The sequence below is a fragment of the Manis javanica genome, chromosome 3 (assembly GCF_040802235.1).
Source record: "Manis javanica isolate MJ-LG chromosome 3, MJ_LKY, whole genome shotgun sequence".
NCBI lineage: Eukaryota > Metazoa > Chordata > Mammalia > Pholidota > Manidae > Manis > Manis javanica.
The window spans coordinates 154,892,575-154,908,523 of NC_133158.1; the positions used below are offsets into that span (position 1 = coordinate 154,892,575).

Sequence of the window (15,949 nt, forward strand, 5' to 3'; positions counted from 1 at the left end):
ACTGATACATGCAACAACATTTATGAACCTAGAAAATGTTACACTAAGTGAAAAAAGCCAGACACAGAATATACATATGGTATAATTCCATTGATATGAATTGTCCAAAAAAGATGAAGCCATAAAAACAGTCAGTATTTGCCTGGGGCTGGGATGGGGGCTGGAATTAATGAAATGGGCATGAGGGATCTTATTGGGATGATGAAAATGTTCTAAAACTACTGTGGTAATGGTTACATAACTCAGGAAGATAATTAGAAACCACTGGATTATGGACTTAATGTGGGTGAATTTATGGCATGTAAGTCATACCTCAATAAAGTTGTTTTAAAAAATAGAGAATCAATCAAAACTGAAAGTTTCTGTGACATGACTGCCCTTGCACTGTTCACCATGTAAGAACTTATTCACTATGTAAGAACTTATTCACCATGTAAGAACTTGTTCATTATGCTTCAGAAGATTGGAGACTGTTGAGAGTTAGGCTTGGGGTTGATTAATGATTGTGCATTGAGTTCCCTACACAGAATTTTACTGTTGTAAACAACCATTTGATCAATAAATATGAGAGGTGCCCTCTCAAAAAAAAAAAAAGAGAATCATTAAAAGAATAAAACCTGATACATAAAAAAAAAAAAATTCTGCTCAGGAACCCAGTTTATATGCCAACATACTAGAGAAAGGCAACTCAGAAAACATCTCCACTGATTAACCAATGACTTTGACCAATTCCTGTCGCTGGACTATTTATCCATCTATTCTAATCAGGGGGTAGAATCAGATAGTCTTTCTGGTCCCTTCACAGTTCTAAATCATTATCAAATAACTCATACAAAAAAGAGACAATAGCAATGAAAAAAAAAATTAGGAAATCCAAAAAGAAATCTAAAGATGCCCTGACTGGTCTCAATGACTTTTCATTAGAATTCCCTATGAAAATCTTCTCTCATGAAGACCTTACACTTCCTTACAAGGATCCCCATATACCTAAGAAAATAAAACAAAGCCAAAACCAGAATCTTAATCTTTGACATTGAAAAGGCAGGTATGGGCCATCAAGACAGTAGATGTCATTAATCTACAGTGCTGTATACCGGTTCACACAACTCTCACTTAAAGATTTAGGAAACATCTCAAGAATTTACAGAAAATCAAGTGACTCAAAAAGCTGGCAGGTGATACTATAACATACCTTGTGATGACATGCAAAAATTGTGGCGTGAGCACTGCCTGTTGAGACTTCTCAGGATATTGGTAAACTGACATTAACTCAACGGATTTGACAACCACGTAGAGATAGCCCACATGAGGTAATGAGAAAAAACAAAACAGACTGAGCAACTCTTTTTCCTGACATGAATTTTTTCTAACAGAAGTAAGAGAGCCTGTATGGGAAAGAACAAAACAAAACATGAAACCAGTAAATAAGGGGAATCAGTATCTCAACTTTTCTATTAAAAAAAGTCTATCAGTGGATAACCAAAGAGTTGTTTAGTGGAAGCTGCACTTCACAGAAGAATGCCAGTAAGAAGTGAAAAGGGAGTAATATAATTAGAATAGCACCATTCTGTGACCCCTAATAAATTAACAAATCTAGGTAATAATCATCATTGGCTCTTAACATCACAAAAAGAATCAACCAGATACTATGTGCCTTCCAACAAAATTCAATACTGCTTGCATTACCAAAAACAAATAAAAAAGTAAATAATAATAATCTGATCAAGCTTAAGTCTAGATCAGCACTGTTGAGATATATGTGAGCCACATAATTTAAAGTTTTATAGTAATATACATAAAAAAGTAAAAGAAAACAGGCAAAATGTTAGTAACATATTAACTCCAAGCATACAAAATATTACCATTTCAACCATCAACAAAAAATTATTGAGCTGTTTTATATTTTTTTGTAGTAAGTCATCAAGATCGAATGAATTTTACATTTACAGTATACCTCAAGTTAGTTATATTTCAAGTGCTCCATAGCAACAGGTGACTAATGGCTACCATACAAAACGATGAAGCTTTAGATCCAACTACCAAATCACAGGGAAATACAGGCAATACAGGAACATGATGAATGACACCCTGGGGACTCAATCAGCAAAACCTAGATCACAGAAAATTCTACACTATTAGTCCAGTTTCTTGCTAAATACATTGCAAGGTAAAGAGAGAGAGAGTAAAGTCTACATATTAAAAGAGTCTTACTGGACACAGTAATCAACAGCAATGTATGAATCTTTCTTGGAATTTGATTCAAACAAATGAATTTTTAGAAGTTTCTTTAGGCAACAGGGAAATTTGAACACTAACTGAGTATTTGATGATATCAAGTAATTTTTAAAAATGTAAAATGGTATTTTAGGTGTGTACAAATGAAAGAATCCTTTTCTTCTAGAAAAAGACACTGAAATATTCATGGAGGAAATGATATAAACTCTGGGATTGCATCAAAATAATCTGGCACAGGACAGGGAGTAGTCATGAGGCAACACCTGTTGAAGGTGTGTGATGAATACATGGGGTTTGTTGTGCTATTTTCTCTACATCTATGTGCTTGAAGTTTTTCATAATCAGTTTTTTTTAAAGCATAGCTAAAGAAGTCCATTATCTGCACTATCCACAAGTGGCCCAAAGCAACATGACCAGTTTTTTCTCACCCTTTTTTCCTACACACATCTGTACTCTCGTCACACAGAACTCACCAATCCCCACACACACACACGATGCTTTTACACCTTGTACATGTTCCCCTCATATAATGTCCTACCGAAATCTCTGTCTCCTCAAAGTTTTGCTCATCCACTAGGGCCCAGCTCTAATAGTCACTACCCATCCATTCGTCTATTATGTAAATATTCATCAAATTCCTACTAAGTGTCACTCTTCTAAGTTCTGTGGATACAATAGTACACAAGACAAGGTAACTGCACTCACTCTAGTGATGGGAATAGAGGTGGAAGATAAAGTCTGCAATATGTGAAGAGGGAGTAGTTTAAATGGAGGTCAGGGAGGCTCTCTGTGAGATGACATCTGAACTGTGAGCTGAATGATTCAAAGATACCAGTCACACAAGATCTGAGGAAGTATATTCTAAGCACAGTTAAGAGTAAATAACAGGTCTTAGGCAAGAGCATGTCTGGCATGTCCGAGGAACAGAGAAAGGCATTATGGAGACTAGTAAACAGTATGACGGGCACAAGATAGACTCAGAATTAGGGTTATTGCATGGAAAGAATTTAGAATTTTATCTCAAGAGCTATGAGAAGCCACTGGATGGCTGAGCCTCTAGCACAGGTATGGGCCCAGCTGTTTCCCAGCTTTGTCACACACCTTTCCCCCAGTCTACTCTCCCCAGACTTGCTCCTCTCAGTTCCTTAAACCAAGATTCCCCACTGCCACACACTTTTGCTGCTTCCTCTGTACCAGCCCTATCCCCAAATCAGCGCTGATTCACTCTGCAGATCCTCTTTCTTAGGAAGCCGTCCCCGACTCCCAGATGAGGTCAGTATCTTTTCATAGGCTCTCAAGGCAGAGTTCTTTGCCCGCAGGGCACTCATTTCAGTTTACAAGTGTATACTCCTTTTTGTGATTATTTGATTAATGTCTGCCTCCCTCAAGGAGACAATAAGCTCCAAAAGAACAAATACTTTTGCTCATACTTTGTTTTCTAGTATTCAGCACAATATCCAAAATAGTATATACTCAATAAATATTTACTAAAAGAAAAAAACAAATGAAGGTTATATACATGTTTAATTAGAGCAATATTTATATCTTTCTCTAGGCAACATCTAAAGATGCTAAGAAAGCAGGCTAGGACTAAGTATAGAATTCAATGGTGATTCTCAATCTTGGCCACCCCTTACGTTCTTGGACAGCTTTTAAAAAATACTGATGCCCAGACTTCATAGTTAACCAATTGTGTCCGAATCTCCAACATGCAGACCCTGGGTATCACAAGTTTTAAAAGCATCCAAGCAAGCCCAGCGTGCAGCCAGGCTGAAAACCATTCTAAATGTATTTCCATTCAGTCCACATTTTCCCAGTTTGCTCACAAGGCCACCAATAAGAAACTTTGCCAAATACCTAGCTGGAACCCAGATAAACCTCAGCTATAACAGGGCTCTAATTTCCCTTTTTAGGCCTAGTGACCATTTCAAAAGGGGAAGAGACTTTTGTCTGTCACATCCTTTCCATGGCTTCAGTCAGCAGACATGACTTCCCTTTCTAGGGCTTGCAGTATCTGCTAAGTAACTTGTCCAAGGCCACAGGGAGACTCAGCAGCAGAACCTAACCTATTACCCACAGCAGTCTCCCATCCAGCCCGTGCACCTCAGTGTGCTGTCATACTTACTTGTTTGGTAAATGGGTAGCAGCTGAAGTGAATGCAACTTGATGTCATCAGACAAGACACAGGATGAAATATCAGGAGCAAAACGTCTGTGAGTTTAAAAAAAGAGAGTGAGGGAGAGATCTAATTTCCATGTACGTAATGCAGGTAAATATGTATTAAATGCTAGTGAAGAAAAGCTTTCTAATACTTATAGAGCAGGTGCTGAACATGGAAATATTTTATTTTTTCTTCAGCTAATCCTGTTGACTCCAGTCTAACAGATACTCCAGACTGTTCACTTTTTTCACCAAGAAGTTCTACGGGTTTTTGGCAGAAGACAAAATCATCTGACTCAGGTGGCAAAGTTTCATTACTGATACCTTAAAAAAAAAAATTTAAGAGTTTAACTTCAAGTACTACTTGAATGAAAATTAGATTTTACACCATTTTCCCCACCAATTAAATAGACGTACAGTAGTTTTATTTATTTAGACACACACACATCTTATATATTTACAAGACCCTATGGTTTTGAAAAGTCTCAGCACTTGCTCACTTATTCCTTACAAGAGTTGACAAAGTCCAACAGGGTATTATTATTATTGTCATTTTACACATGAGGCAACTGAAACTCAGAGATGGTATTCCTGACCCTAGGTCATTTAGCTAGTAAATACAAGAACTGGGACCATAGACTCATCTAGCAGCAGCTGTTCCATTTTTTCTATTGACAAATACATGCTGAAATACATTTACATCCTAGAGAATAAGATGGGGAGCCAGATCTTAAGCCCAAATCCCATGAATTAGGAGCAACTAAATCTCTAAATGGCTTGGCAATATATAAACTAGAGGCCTTCAGAAACTGCCAGAAGTAAGGGTTTTCTCTACACCTAGAGCAAAAAAGCAAGCTAAATTCATTATTTACCTTTTGTCTGTTTCATTGGATTGTTGGTCTTACGTGGATAGTTAACACTCTCTCCATTTTTGGGGCCTGACTCCAGTTTCAGGACTAAGACTTCTAAATCTGACATGATAGCAACATATCCAGCACAAAAAGAAACTTCAACAGGAGTGATATTATCTATGTGTATAACTAAAGAATGTTCAAAGTCCAATACTGAGAATTCCTCATTAATGATCTGATACTTCAAACTAAATAAGACTAACTCATTTGTGCAGCCAACAAGAAGGTCTCCTTTCACAGGGCAACAAGAAATGCACAAGGGGGCCTCAGAAAGCGGCATTTCAACAATAGACATCTGGTCTCTGAAGGTTTCGCTGAAGGGTGACTCCACAGTATGTCCAACCATTCGGATACACACTCGAGAGTTTTCAGTCCTTTTACTTCTCCAATTCCCATAAGCACGTACAAATGTAGCTTTGTTTTTCTCTTCAATTGCTACCAAATAGTCTCCTGAGAAGAAATAAGATTATATTTAGGATTTGTAATCAGAAACAATTTACCTTACACCATGGAGAGAACTACTAAGGAATCCTAATGGGAACAGTTGAATTAAAGACTGACTTGATTGAAACCAACATAAGATTGTATATTAATGATACTTTAAAAATAAACAATACTAAAACTAAAAAAAAATTGACTAGAACAAAACGCTAAGTAACAGGATCATTGGTCTATTTTTAACTGATGTGAGGCATTTAGGTTCTGAAAAACAACCTCTCTCCATTTGAATATATTAAGACAAACCATTTATTATTTATGTAGCTTACATAGCAATTTTACATTACTCCTTAGATTTGCTCTAAGTGTTTACTGTAGCTCTGATCTACAGCTCCAACAAAGCTCTCCAGACATAGACAGTTCAGCAGTGTTAGTGTGAGGTTACTATTAGGTAAAATTAAGGAACTCTGAGGAGCTTATGCCACAACCCCTCCCATTCCCACAAAAGTCAGATCATCATGTCAACTCTAAAAAATAGGATAAGGCTGTATATATTAAGTAAAATTTAAATCCAAGTTAATTTTCCCTTAATTGTTTATTTTATTAGATTTTTTTTAAAGTACAAAGTAATTTTGTAATTACTTCTTTTTTTGTGAGAAGTCAAAGTAGTGAAGAGATATAAAATGAAAAGCATAATGATCTATCCCCTGCAGCCCAATCAGTGAAGCCAATGTTAACATGCACTACCTGGTATATGCCCTTCTATACCTTTCCCTCATATAAACATAGATCACAGGATGGTATTTTGTTTTTAAATCTTTCCCTGCAGGTCAATACATGAATATATAATATTCTTTCAGTATCTGCACAGTATCCTGTATATACATGTGCCATAATTTATTTAACAATTCCCCTATCAATAAACATTCAATTGTTTTCAGTTTTTTTGCCACTATACCACTTGCTGCAATAAACAGGCGTATACCTATATATTTTCAATGGCATAAATTCCCAAAAGTGAGAATGTTGGGCCAAAGGGCAGGTACATTTTAAACCATAATAGATATTGCCAGATTGGGATCACAATGACATGTTAGAAATTCATGTTGTCAGCAGCACTATGTGAAAATGCCTGTTTCTCTGCATTCGCACTAGCACTGACTCCACGTTACGGGGGAAACATGGCCTCCTGTAGTTACTATAATTTATATTTTCCAGACTACTTACAATGCTGACATCTTCTCCTATGTTTATCAGCTGTGTATAATTTTTCTTCTGCAAGTTATCCACTTGATTAGTCTGGTTTATTTTTCTTATCAAAGAATAGCAGTTCTCTGGCTAAAAGTGATACCAATCCTTTGTTGGCCATGAGTAACAAATTGTTTTCAGTAGTCTACTGTTTGACTTTTGACTTGCTTGTACATCGTTTACCATATAATTTCTATATAGTCAGATATGTATCATTTCCCTCTTGGCTTCTTCTGAGTTTCCTAACTTGCTTAAACAGTCTTCTAAGTCCTCTAATTACATAAACTTACTCTTACATATTCTATTTTACTGGTTCCTTTATTTAAATTTTTAGTCTTTACAACTCTGTGGTGGATGCTAAGTCAGGTTTCTTCCAAGTGTAGAACCTACTACACAGTAACATTATTATGTAGACAAGCCCTTTCCCAAGAACTGAAACTGAAATGCTGTTGCTGGCATACTGACTTCCCACACACACATGCAGCAGGCAGGCACAGCCCCTTTGTGCAGACACTCACTGGGCTGGTCAGGTTCCTCCACCTCCTCCAAAATGACCCAGCAAGAGCAGCAAGCCTTCTGATGGTGGTTCCTTTGATGCCACAGAGAAGGAGCCAGCACCTTCTCTCCCTGGTGATCTTGGCAGAACGCCTAAGAATACCCTGCAGTCTCCATGAGTTTGCTCACTCTGTTCCAGAGGAGCAGTTTGGATGGAGTTGGAGTCAAACGATGCCTTTTGGCCTCTATCTTCCTAGAACTCCCTCAGTAAATGAATATTTAAAAATTTTTTATTGTGGTAAAATATACAGAAACTTTAGCATTTTCACCATTTTTAAGGGTACAATTCAATGGCATTAAGTACATTCACATTGCTGTGCAACTGTCCCCACCATTTCTCTCCAGAACTTTTTCATCTTCCCCAAAACTCTTTATCCATTAAACAGTAACTCCCCTTTCCTCACCCCATGCCACTTAAACTCTGGCAACCATCATTTTACTTTCTGTATTTATGAATTTGTCTGTTCTAGGTACCTCATATAAACTGAATCATAGAATATTTGTCCTTTTGTGACTGGCTTATTTCACTTAGCATTATGTCTTCAAGGTTCATTGTATTGCAGCATGTGCCAGATTTTCACTTTTTATTTTAAGGCATATACTCTATTGATGTATACACCGTACTTTATTTATCTATCAATGGACACTTAGGTTGTTTCCATGTCTTAACTATCATGTATAATGCTGCAGTGAACATGGGGGCACAGATATACATAAGCCACATTCATCTTTTCATCTGTTGATTTGACATCTGGGTTACTTCTACCTCTTGGCTCTCATGAAAAATGCTACACTGGTGTATAAATACCTGCACAAGTTTCTGCTTTCAATTATTTTGTGTATATACCCAGAAGTGAAATTACTAGATCATATGTCAATTCTTTGTTTAATATTCTGAGGAACCACCATACTGTTTTCCACAGCAGTTCTATTTTACATCCTACCAGCCATGCACAAAGGTTCCAATTATCTCCACAGCCTCACCAACACTTGTTATTTTCTACTTTTTTTGTTTGATTGTAGCTATCCTAATGGGTGTGAAGGGGTATCTCATTGTGGTTTTGATTTGCATTTCCCTGACGATGATCAGTGATGACCATCTTTTTTTTCATGTGCTTGTTGGCCATTTGGAGAAATGTCTATTCAAGTTCTTTGACCATTGTGAATTAGGTCTTTTTTTTATTGTTGAGTTATAGAAGTTATTTGTATATTCTGCATATCAATCCCTTATAAAATATATGCTTTACAAATATTTTCTCCCATTCTGTGGGGTGCCTTTTCAGTCTGATAATAGTATTATTTGGTATACAAAACTTAAATTTTAATGACAACCAATTTTTTTTTCTTTGGTTGCCTATGCTTTGCTGTCATATTTAAGTTAGTAAGTGAATTTTAAAACTAAGAATATTTCTTTAGTTATAATAAAAGCACTTTATTCATGCATCTATAAAGACATGCCTATTTCACTAAGTTTGCTTATCAACTGTGTATGTATAATCTGCCAACTGTAGACAGCCCATGCTGTCTGCTATGTTTTCAAATTAACAACTCATTTTATAAATGATAAACTAGAACTTGCTAAGTGTGTCTACCTGACAAGCCATTAGGATTAGAGCTTTAGAGTTCTCTCAGTTAATCTTCACAACAGACCTTCAAGATATTACCTCCTTCTCAATTTTATAGATCAGGAATCTAAGGCTCAGATGATCTAAATAACTTGCCTAAGGCAACATAGCCAACAAAAGATGGAGTTGGGACTTAAACCTGGACCTGGTAAGCTCTAAAGCTGATGCTCATTCCCCAATAATGCTGTATCTCAAAATGTTAGAAAGGAGATAAAAAACTAGAGGATTCTCTGGAGGTTAAAGACCTTTGTAAGGGAACTGAACATTTTTAAAAATTCAATTTATCTAAACTAAAAACAAAACAAAAACCAAAAAATAGTTCACCCATTTTTCCCCCTCTTCCCCACCTTATACCTAGTATTCTCCAACGTGTTCTCTATATCCATGAGCTTGGTTTTTGGCGGTGGTGGTTGTTTTTCAAGACTACATATGAGAGTTGATATGGTATTTGTCTTCCTCTGATTAATGAACTTTTTAAAGCACGATGTGCCCAGGACTTTATTTTACTTATTTTAAAACAGCTTCTCTCTTTATTAAGTAAATTTAAAAAGCATTCCCATACTTACTCTTAAGCTGAGAATCATTAGTTCTAAAAATAAGCTTTTCATTTTATATAGCAAGATCAGAAACCTGGTTAACACTAGTACCAGATTATGGAAAAGGCTGTACTCCTATGACAAAATTGACTTCAGAAGACAGATATACAGTGACAAATATAACTTCAGAAAAATTTAGGGAAGTTAGGGTTTGTGGGTGGAGGTGACAGACAAAGGCTTGTTTTATACGTTTGTGCTAAAGGACAGGCAATTAGAGCCATGTGATCTTGTCCTCTCTGCCACACCCCCTCCAGATACCCCATAAGCAAGCGTTCAGCACTAGAGCTGCACACATAGCACTCAACCCTGGTTGCCAGTCTTTCTCCACTTAAAACGACTTTTTATATGCATTCTCTTCATCCCTTTACAACAAAGCCTAATTAAGTTTCCATTACTGATGATGATGTTAGGGCCCCCATCCTTCAAAATTTCTACCTCCTTTCTCCGTAAGACCCACAGATTTTTTTAAAAGGAGAATAGCATCCTGCTAATTAGAGATTTAAAAAATGAAAATGTTTTTGCTTGGGTAAGAGACCTGCAAAGCATTTACAGTAAATATAAATGGCCAATGAATTGGCAGGAGGAACAATGTTTTTGGCAGAAGGGACTTGCTACACTGGGTGCTTACAGTAGGAATCCCCACATCCAAGTTACTGTGAGTGGGAGGAAAGAGACCAGAAGGAAAAAGCTGAGAAGTGGAAAACAAGTTACCTGGATATCAGCATAGCTAGGTAGGAGTCAGCTCTGTGTAGATTAACAGAAACTATATCCAGCACTTAAAGTTCAAGCAGAGGACTGAAAGTTACCCTTGAGCTATATGACCCATGCTAATGCCATACCACATGACTCCTGAACTTTCTCTAAGACAGCTAACTGGTTTATAAAAACATCTTTGTTTTTCAAGGCCTCATACATATGGTTACCACACTACTGCCTACAAGCAGTGAGCATGGTTTGAGGTCAGTGGTTCCAAATCTTGGCTAAAATTAGGCTCATCACAATGCTGGACCACACCCCACGAATCTGAAACTGTTTCTCCGAGGTTGGGGTCTAGGCCTTTGCATTTTTTAAAGCTCCCCCAGGTGATTTTTAAGTACAAGTAGTGGCATCCAAGGATCCCCATAATCACTACTACTGACAGGCAAGAAAACTGGAGGTTTACATAATGCCTGCCACTTCCAATTCGAGAATAAATGTCCATGTGAAAGAATGGGGTTAATAATGTAAACATGTCTGTCTGTCTGTCTCTCACACAAACTACACAAGACAAACTACGCAAAACTCTGGTGAGTTTCCCAAAAGAGCTTCCCAAAGGGGGATGGGATGGAGAAAACTGCCAATATTGTGAAATGACTAAAAGAAGGATTTCATAAGAAATGCCAAAATCAGAATCCTCTCCTCAAAGAGAATTTACCATCTAATAAGTGGTTTTCAAACAGGTCTGTGGACCAGTGCAGGCCCTGCTGATGTGGTCACTTGTCAAAAAGAAAAAATAACAGCACTGTAAGTTGCTCATACTGCAAAGATATCTAATGTTTGGAGTTAAGCGTTTCTCTTTTACAAACAATGGTGACAGTAAGGAGAATGGCATCTCACTTTTTAACATATGTATCTTTACTTGACAAAATGAGCGGCCAAATACTACGTGTGGTAGTTTTTTTTTTACTGATCCACAGAATCCCAACATCTGGAATCACTGCTTTAGTAATTCCACTTTTTTTTTTTATGGAAACTGAGACTCCAAAATTTCTATAAACTCACACCCACCCAGCTGCAGACAGAGCAGGGATTTGATGGAGATCTCCAATCCTCCTCACTCCTCAGTAAGTGACTCAGCCACTGGCTTTTCCACTGTAAATACTACAATTTAGACCTTTACATCCCTCTTGAAATCAGGAATCAAACTAAGTGTATTAGGCAATTGAAAGAATCCTTTGGTGAATCCTTCTGTAATTCATATATTTAAAAGTTAGATTTTTCTAAAATACACCCACACGGTACCGCCCCCCGCCCTTGGTACTGCTTCACATTTCTGGGGGCAAAAAGAGTTGTGGATGCTGCCACGCTGTTGCTGTCGGGAGGGCGGTGGCTAAGACCTGAGTTCCATAAATTTAAATATCGGCACACGTTAACTTTCAAAAATCGAAGTAAGTGGAAAAGGTGTGGATGTAAAAGAATAGCCCTGAGTTGGCATAATTGTTGGAAGCTGGGAGTACCTGGGGGTTCAGGGCACTATTCTCCTTACTTTCGTATGTATTTGAAGTTTTCTATACAAAAAGAGGTTTGTCTGTTTTTTTTACTTGTCTGGGCGGAGTGTAAACCAGCACGCAACCACCGGTATCCCTGGCGAGGTCGCGGGAGGAGCCTTAGCTGTCAGCGTCCTCCGCCCCTAGAAGCCGGCGCCCAGCTGTGGTTGCCACGACAACCGCACAGCTCGGCGCACCCTCAGAAATCAGTCGCCGGACTGCGCGACACGCCTTGGCGAGTTCCGGGCTGCGCCAAGTTCCTTCCCTACCCAGAGCTACCGCGGGGGCCGCTCGGTCCTCCAGGAAGGAGGTCCCAATCCGGAGTCCAGTCGCCCTCTGACCCCGCCCCTACTCACCGGCCTCGCTGTAGGCCAGGCGCAGCACCCTGCCCAGCGTGGAGAAGGCGCACCTCGGCTGGCACAGTTCCTGGCCCACTACGGCGAATGCCTCCACCTTGCATCCTGCCGCCGCGAATAGCACATCGCTTCCTCCGCCACAGAACCGCTCGGGCTCCAGCTTGCACGGCACCACCTGCTGCGACCCGAACGGATGCAGGTTGTACAGCTGCACCATCCCGGCGACAAGCTCCAGGCGGCCCCGGCGGTGCCCACTTCGGCCTGCCAGCCCCGCGGGGCGTCCGGAGACCCCGCGCCCTCCGCGGAGGCTGGACCACTTCCGGGAGCGACTGCGCTGAGTCGGGTCACGTGAGCGTCAGGCGGGCCCGCCTGCGGCTGGGTTTCTTAAAGAGGCTGCTACCCGGCGGGGCAGGTGCTCTGCGAGCGGTAGCACCCGCGCGGCATCGCCTATCCGCTCCCGCGTCTTGCGGGCCCTTCGTGCCAAGGCCTTGGACCCGGCCGCTCAGGGATGGCAGCTCCAGTCAGCGGGCGCGGGGACCCCGTCTTTTCACACTGTCGCTTTCGGCTAGGCGAGATATTCAGGCCCTTGAGTACCTCTAAACAATTGATCTGCTGCCTTGTACCATTCCTACTTACTTCAGGGGCATCACTCACGTCTCCCCAATAGCCTGTGAACTTGTGGCTGAAAAAATCGAGTTGCACATGGCTGAATTCCTGGCTAAACACCAAAGAGCTGATCAGAAATACTGGAAATTCTAGGTAGTTTAGCTGCAAAGAGTAATGGCTAGAACATGCTTGGCAAGTATATATATATATATATGTATATTTGCTGAGAATTGTGGATATCATCTAGTGAACTCCAGGTTTGACAAAAAAGTAGTTTGAACCACAGAGGATAGGAATACTAGGGTTGAAATCCACTGGCTCTCAGTCCAGTGCTACTAAAACCGTCTTGTAACGTATATCCTATATCTAGTCCTGACATCTCAACGCAGAGCTTGAGGTTGCAATCCCAGTTGTTGTTTTTTTAACAAATGTAGATGAAGCGGGTATTGGTGCAACTCTTTACAATTCATCCAGAAAATAATGTATCCAACTATGGACTGAGGGATGCTGTCTTAGTTCTGGCATGCAGGGATGGAACTGAAAAGAAAGAAAATTTCCTTTGGTCAGTTTCTAATTCACTGTGGTGAGCCCTTTCTTCCAAGATTAGGTGCAGTTGGATTGAGATTAAACTCTGCCTCCATTTCCAGTACCCTTCAGATGTATAAAGCACCCCTAAATAATATCTGTCTCTCCTTTACCCAACCAATAGGTATTCTTTGAGAGACAACCAGTCGTCAAACTCACTGAGGAGGAGAATTGCACAAGGTTACTCTGGTAAGCCAGCTAAGGCTGAAAACTCTCATAAAAGGTTCTTGTAAAAAACTTCCAGCCTAACAATAGCTCATAACTCATTCTTTTAGAAGGAACACTCATGAACACCCTTTCTTCACAAATATCTGTCTCATATTGTCCCTTTTTGATTAATGTTCTCCTTCAAGACTGAAAATTACAATTTCACTACAAAATTAACGATTTCAAGACTAAAATTACTACTGTAATTTCACCTACATATAAAGTCTAGTTTGAAGAAAAATGAGATTTGCTCCAAGCTTAGAACCCGTCTCTTCCAGAGATGGCTCCTTCTGCCTTACACCTGCACCTGGCTCATCCAAGATTCTTAGGTGGGGGATGTGTCTCGTTTCCATGTTTGTCTGTAAATGTAAGCAGGAGCTGCCCACGTGTATTCCTGTTGAAAATAAAGGGACAGCAGTGGATACACCATCATTTCCTTTCAGGAGGCTGTGTTAGTCTGTTAGTGCAGCTGTTACAAAATATCACAGACTGGGTGGCTTAAACAACAGAAACTTGTTTTTCACAGTCTTGGTGGCTAGAAATCCAAGATGGAGGTGCTATCAGGATTGATTTTTCCTGAGGCCTCTCTCCTTGGTTTGAAGATGGCCACTGTCTTAATCCATGTGGGCTGCTATAGTGAAATGTCACAGACTGGCCATCTTATGGACAATAGAACTTAATTTCCCACAGATCTGAAGGCTGGGAAATGCCAGCCTGTAGAGATGACAGACCATGTGGACTTACTTTTCTTTATGGGCTTGCAGAAAGCAAGAATAATCACCACAACTGAAACTCTAGAAGAAATTTTAGTAGAACCCTTGTTATCAGTAGGAATTTTAGAGGCCTCAAGCAGATGTGGCTTCCAGCTATGGAGATCTCAGAAGACTACCAGGCCCTTGGTGGGCACTCCTTACCTCCACTGATAGTCTGGCACTTAAACCCCCTAAAGGTACAAAGCTAGGGCATTCAGAGGCTGGCCCTTGGTTAATAAAACAACACAAAGATCATAATCTCTTACTGTAGTGAATCTTAAGTATTTTTAGTATTTAGATCAGTTTGATGGCTTCCACAGAAATGGCAAGCTGCTCTCAGAATTGCACCATACACTTGATTCACTGATCAGTCCACACTTCTGCTCTGAGCATCCCTCCATTTGCTAGTAACCCACCATTTGTTAATAGACTGGGAAGGGGCAATGAAGTTGGTTAGCTGGCCTTTATCTGGCAGAAAAGTTTTGGATTGGTTCCTGCATTTCCAGCACTGATTGGTAACTGTAACAAGCCTGGTGACAGACATCAAGACATCATTCAGAGATTAGGGGGAATACAGAGCAGTGTTGCATTGCTTTCACTCTTGAGCTCCTTCCATGTAATATGCAATCCTTTGAATTCTCTGCTGAAGCAGAGTTGGTCTCTGCTATTGCCCTTCATGCCTTTACTCCTTTTTATGGTCACATTCCCAGATCCACTGACCATAGGGATTAGTGTGCAGCATAGACTGGGATAACCATAGCCAACACTCAATGGATCTCCAATTCCAGACTCTTCACTGATAAAACTTTTTGCATCTTTCACACTCTTCTGCTTTAATGGACCACTTTATTTCAGTAGTTATTTTACATATTAACTTTAAAATATAGATGCCAAACATACTGTGTTTTAAAAACAGAAATTTCCAGAACATCTTTGAGAATCTTTTAAATGTTCTTTAGATAATAAATAACTCAGTTCAGGATTTCTTTCTGATAAGGGCACCTCATGTCTTTCTGCAGTTTTCTACTTGAAGAGTCCATCTCAGTAAGGCAAGAAGCAGGACTGGCAAACCATTCTAGAAGTCTACAATTCCAAGTGTTGTAAAAGTAGTCTTCGTGTATTACTATAGCAACCAAAAGTATATTGGTGTCCACTTGTCCTGCCTGGGCTTTCAAGAAAGCGTGAATGATACCTAGTTTAGAGTGCCAGGCAGTAACTGTATGTAGCCCAAGCTGCCACTAATGCTCCCCTCTTGTGTGTGCTTCCAGCGTCGTGTGTGGCCGCAAGAAGCCGTTCTCACAGGCCCTTCTGTTTCTTCACCCCAGAGCCTCGCCCACCCTCAGTGTTGTTCTCCTTTTCTGCCCTTCAGCTCCCATCACTCCCCACTCTTGTCTTCAGAATTCCTCCCCCCACAACACTACTACAAAAA

The 15,949-nt window shown here is 39.8% G+C and overlaps 2 protein-coding genes across 10 annotated transcripts in view; one reads left to right on the forward strand and one right to left on the reverse strand.

Moving 5' to 3' along the window:
- Positions 1–12,807, reverse strand: part of HPS3 (HPS3 biogenesis of lysosomal organelles complex 2 subunit 1) — a 39,210-nt gene extending 26,403 nt beyond the window's left edge. For all 3 annotated transcript variants that reach the window (XR_001856207.3, XM_073232230.1, XM_017679974.3), the window contains exons 1-5: positions 12,371–12,807; positions 5,268–5,756; positions 4,548–4,719; positions 4,361–4,446; positions 1,193–1,385 (exon numbers count right to left, since the gene is read on the reverse strand). Coding sequence is in view for 2 of the 3 variants with exons in the window: in XM_073232230.1 (XP_073088331.1) it covers positions 1,193–1,385; positions 4,361–4,446; positions 4,548–4,719; positions 5,268–5,756; positions 12,371–12,587 (1,157 nt within the window). In the remaining variant the exon portion in view is untranslated. The remainder of the gene's footprint in view (positions 1–1,192; positions 1,386–4,360; positions 4,447–4,547; positions 4,720–5,267; positions 5,757–12,370) is intronic.
- Positions 12,808–12,915: 108 nt separating this feature from the next.
- HLTF (helicase like transcription factor) overlaps positions 12,916–15,949 on the forward strand; it is a 75,777-nt gene continuing 72,743 nt past the window's right edge. For all 7 annotated transcript variants that reach the window (XM_017679968.3, XM_017679970.3, XM_017679969.3 and 4 more), the window contains exon 1: positions 12,916–13,750. The gene's annotated coding sequence lies outside the window, so the exon portion shown is untranslated. The remainder of the gene's footprint in view (positions 13,751–15,949) is intronic.